The sequence below is a fragment of the Ruditapes philippinarum genome, unplaced genomic scaffold (genome assembly GCF_026571515.1).
Source record: "Ruditapes philippinarum isolate M1 unplaced genomic scaffold, ASM2657151v2 ctg4501_1_1_1_1, whole genome shotgun sequence".
NCBI lineage: Eukaryota > Metazoa > Mollusca > Bivalvia > Venerida > Veneridae > Ruditapes > Ruditapes philippinarum.
The window spans coordinates 112,420-116,687 of NW_026862056.1; the positions used below are offsets into that span (position 1 = coordinate 112,420).

Genomic DNA, 4,268 nt, shown 5'->3' on the forward strand with positions numbered 1-4,268 from the left:
TGTCGTTGACGCGTGACAGTCGAAGTCCCTACCTGATTTAACTTTTTGTAATGTATTTTCGCGACTAGCCTTCTTCTTCCCATATTGTACATAATCCCACTCTGGGGCATTGTCGTACATAGCCTGTTTTGCTATTTTGAAGTAACTATATCGTCTAATAAATGAACAGTGGTGTCAAAACATTATAACTATAACTAACCACAAAATAGTTAAGAAAATCAACAGAAAATAGGTGAAACTTTACTTAGTTTCGTTCACATTTTTTCAGGTGATTGAAATCTATTTCATTCAAACTTGGATGCTTGGTTTCAAAAAGAAATGTAAAATGTATTAATTCTTGGTAAAGATGCACACAACTAGTTAACTAGACTATTACTGTGCATTGATTTATTTTGTTAAACATTAAATGTTAACATTTTTTATTCACTCTGGAGCAACAATTCCCTAGAAACCTTCTCTGTTTTAACCTGTTTTTGACAATACACCCTGTATATTTCCGTTCTTTTATTCTTTTATCTTTTTCCTCTTTTGTCGTTGACGTGTTACAGATATTTATATAATTGCACTGTTAAGTAATTTTTCCAATTATTGAGTATTCAATGGATTATTAATTTTAATCCATTTAGTATTTCATATTGTTAACATATTACACAAGTGTACCAGTCGATTGATCAAAATTAAATCGATTTTGTTTGCGATTTGCACAATAGCGTATTTAACCTGTGTTTAACAATACACCCTGTATATTTCCGTTCTTTTATTTTATCTTTTTCCTCTTTTGTCGTTGGAAGATATATTGATAGATAAAGATATTCCATTGCCCTGCGTAAAGAATGCCATATCACACAAGTATGCCAGTCGATTGATCAAAATAAAATCGATTTCGTTTGCATTTTGCACAAAGCATATTTAACCTGTTTTTAACAACACACCCTGTATATTTCCGTTCTTTTTTATTATCTCTTTTGTCGTTGACGCGTGACAGTCTAAGTCCCTACCAAGGATTTGACTTATTGGAAGATATATAGATAGATAAAGATATTCCATTTGCCTGTGTAAAAAACGCCATATCACACAAGAGTGCCAGTCGATTGATCAAAATTAAACGATTTCGTTTGCGATTTGCACAATAGCGTACTAACCTGTTTTTAACAATACACCCTGTATATTTATATTCTTTTATCTTTTTCCTTTTTTGTCGTTGACGCGTGACAGTCTAAGTCCCTACCAAGGGTTTGTCTTATTGGAAGATAGATAGATAGATAAAGAAATTCTATTTGCCTGTGTAAAAAACGCCTTTTTAAGTGTTTTAATCTGATGTTCTTGATAACTTGACATCATTGTAGACATAAAGCAAATACAATACCTGTGAACAGTGCACATGCAAAAATCTGCCATTATTTCTAGCATCATAGTCACTTACAGTTTTCCATTTTGGAAACCCCTTTGAAAAGGTTTTCTTGAGTAAGGAAATTCTAGAACTGCAGCAATGCACAAGGCAAAAGATAAAAGTTATTATAAGATTTATAGATATGTTAGGTCAAAAGTAGCTCAACACATGTCTTCCGTTTATCAGGAAGTTGCACACAATGAAATGGACTCTCACATGCAAAGCAATTCAAGTATGGGAGGTGAAAGTGTAATTGATTTGTCAGAACAAAATCAAGAAACAAATGCTGTTAGTGATGACTTTGTATCTTCTGACGTTGCTCATTTTCAAGTAGGAACATCTTCCCAATCAGTTAACATTGGTCTCCTAAGTTATTCTGATGATTCAGACTCTTTAAGTTCAGATGATGATGATGATGATAGGGAAGAAACATTTCAAGATTTTTCATCATCAGATGATTGTGATGATGATTTTGAACTGGAAGACAGACTTTCTGAATGGGCAAGAAAATTTGGTGTTACCCATAATGCATTGCGAGAGCTATTGACAATATTGATTCCGCATCACCCAAGTTTACCGAAAGATCCCAGAACATTGTTACGAACTTCTAATCACATCCAAATAAAACAGATATGCGGTGGGGTGTATCATCATTTTGGTGTAGAGAACGGGTTAAGAAGCCTGTTGCAACAGTTACCATGTGATCTGTTGCAACAGTCATGAATGAAAATTGAGATTCAAATCAATATTGATGGATGCTAAGTTCTGGCCGATTTTTGGACGTGCAACAAAACCAATTACGTCGGAACCTTTTGTTATTGGTCTTTACCTTGGAGATAAAAAGCCTGTTGATGTTAATGAATTCTTAAAGGATTTCATTGAGGAAATGGTACAGATTCAAGAAGCACCATTGCGGGTGCCTGATCTTGACACTGAGTTTGATGTTTCTATTTCATGTGTTATATGCGACACACCTGCTCGCGCTTATGTTAAAAAGGTCAAAGGTCATTCTGGCTATTATGGATGTGACAAGTGTTGTCAAAAAGGTCTGCGGATAGAAAATCGGATAACTTTTCCTGAGACAAAAGCAACGGAAAGAACGGATATTCAGTTTGATGAAATGGAGGACACATTGCATATTTTGGGTGATTCCACATTGAAAATTCTTGGCATAGAGAATGGTCTCAAAGTTTTCTATTTGATTTCATGCATCTTGTATGTCTTGGCGTTGTTAAACGCTTGCTTGGCATATGGGTCAAAGGTCCAATTGGCAGCCGTCGACTTGCGCCATCTGGCAATCGTCGGATTTCTGATCATTTGCTGAATCTTGGTAAACATCTACCTCGTGAATTTCTTCGCAAAGGCAGGTCACTGTTGATGCAGATAGATGGAAGGCTGCGGAATTAAGACAATTTTTACTGTACACTGGGCCAGTGTGTTTAGTTGATGTTGTTTCATCAGATGTTTATACCCATTTTCTAATGTTGTCAGTAGCAATATATTGCTTATCTAGCCCCCTGTTTGCATGAACGATATAATTTGTACTCGGACCAGATTCTTGAGATTTTTGTCAAAAGATTTTGGTAACTCTACGGTGACTACATTTTGGTTTACAATGTACATGGACTTGTACATATAGAAAAGATGTCAGATCAATTTGGACCACTTGAGCACTTCTCTGCATTTGTGTTTAAGACGCTTTTTTGGGCAGACTAAAGCGGCTTGTGAGGAAACCAAATTTTTCCACTTCAGCAAGTGATTAAGCGATTTTCAGAAAAACTGTGTTGGAAGCTGAGGCTAAAAGTATACCTGTCTTGGGGGCAGTAAAAGGAGAACATTGTCATGGCCCTTTACCAATTGATGTTAATAAATTCTCACAGTTCTCTCAAATCCAGTTGCCATTAGCTTTTTTCTCTGTTCATAAAGGTAATAACTGTGTTCTCATTAGAAATAAAGTTGCTCTTATAGTGAATATTGTTTTGAAAGTCCAGAGCATCAGATATTCCTTGTCGTAAAAGAATTTCTGCAAAAAACAAATTTCTTTGATATTCCTCTCCCATCTTCTGATTTAATGATTCATACAGTAATAATTTGTCTACAGAGTGCAAGGTTTATAGTATTGAAGATGTTGTGTGCAAATGTGTTCTCATTCCTTTTCGTGACAGATTTGTATCCATACCTTTGGTACATACATTATAGCATTTCAGTCTAGTGAAAAAAATAAATGCCTCACAGGACATGCGGCAGATAATTTCTAAATGTTAACCAGTTATGGCCAATTTTTAGCTGTCGCACAATTGAATATTGAGCAAATTTTGACAAGTTACCTGTCATTGAGATAGACAAGCTAAATATTCTGTCGCATGCAAGTTTTTTCTGACAAAGACCTGTGACGCACAGGGTTTCTTGTTGACTGACAATTTGATTTCTTAACTTCCTTATTGTAACAAGCAATTCTCATAGTATTGCAAGCAATCCATAAGTCCCTTACCGGTTAGAACCCCAGCAACATTCTGATTTCAATTTTTACCAGTGAATGAATGACATGAATGAACTTAAATTTTTTTGAGTTCTAAGTTTGTCTATTTCACAGTAATGTGTTAAGTTGGGGGTTGCGTTCATTGAACGCCGCCTTTCCTTGTTGATCTTGTTTATCATATTTTTTCCCTGCCTAGTAAGGCAATTATGTTCAACAACCTTGTCATATTATTTACGATGTGGATTTTAAAGTAAATCCTATAAAGGAATGAAGAAGTTGGAGTAAAAAAAAACAATTTCTCGAAAAAAATCTAAGTTCAAGGGGGACATAATTCTGGAAATAGTCCTTGCTAGAGTATATTTAAACCTTCTCAAAAATGTTGAGTGATAATAGGAAACA

The 4,268-nt window shown here is 35.1% G+C and overlaps 1 protein-coding gene across 1 annotated transcript; it reads left to right on the plus strand.

The window, feature by feature from the left end:
• The first annotated feature begins 2,141 nt into the window (after positions 1-2,141).
• LOC132717789 (uncharacterized) lies at positions 2,142-2,714 on the plus strand. The gene has a single exon (XM_060701347.1). The coding sequence runs from the start codon at positions 2,142-2,144 to the stop codon at positions 2,712-2,714; it is 573 nt and encodes a 190-aa protein (XP_060557330.1).
• The last annotated feature ends 1,554 nt before the right edge of the window (positions 2,715-4,268 follow it).

Bases quoted from the DNA above. Each gene is read 5' to 3' on its own strand.
- LOC132717789 (XM_060701347.1), top strand. From the start codon at position 2,142: ATGGATGCTAAGTTCTGGCCGATTTTTGGACGTGCAACAAAACCAATT.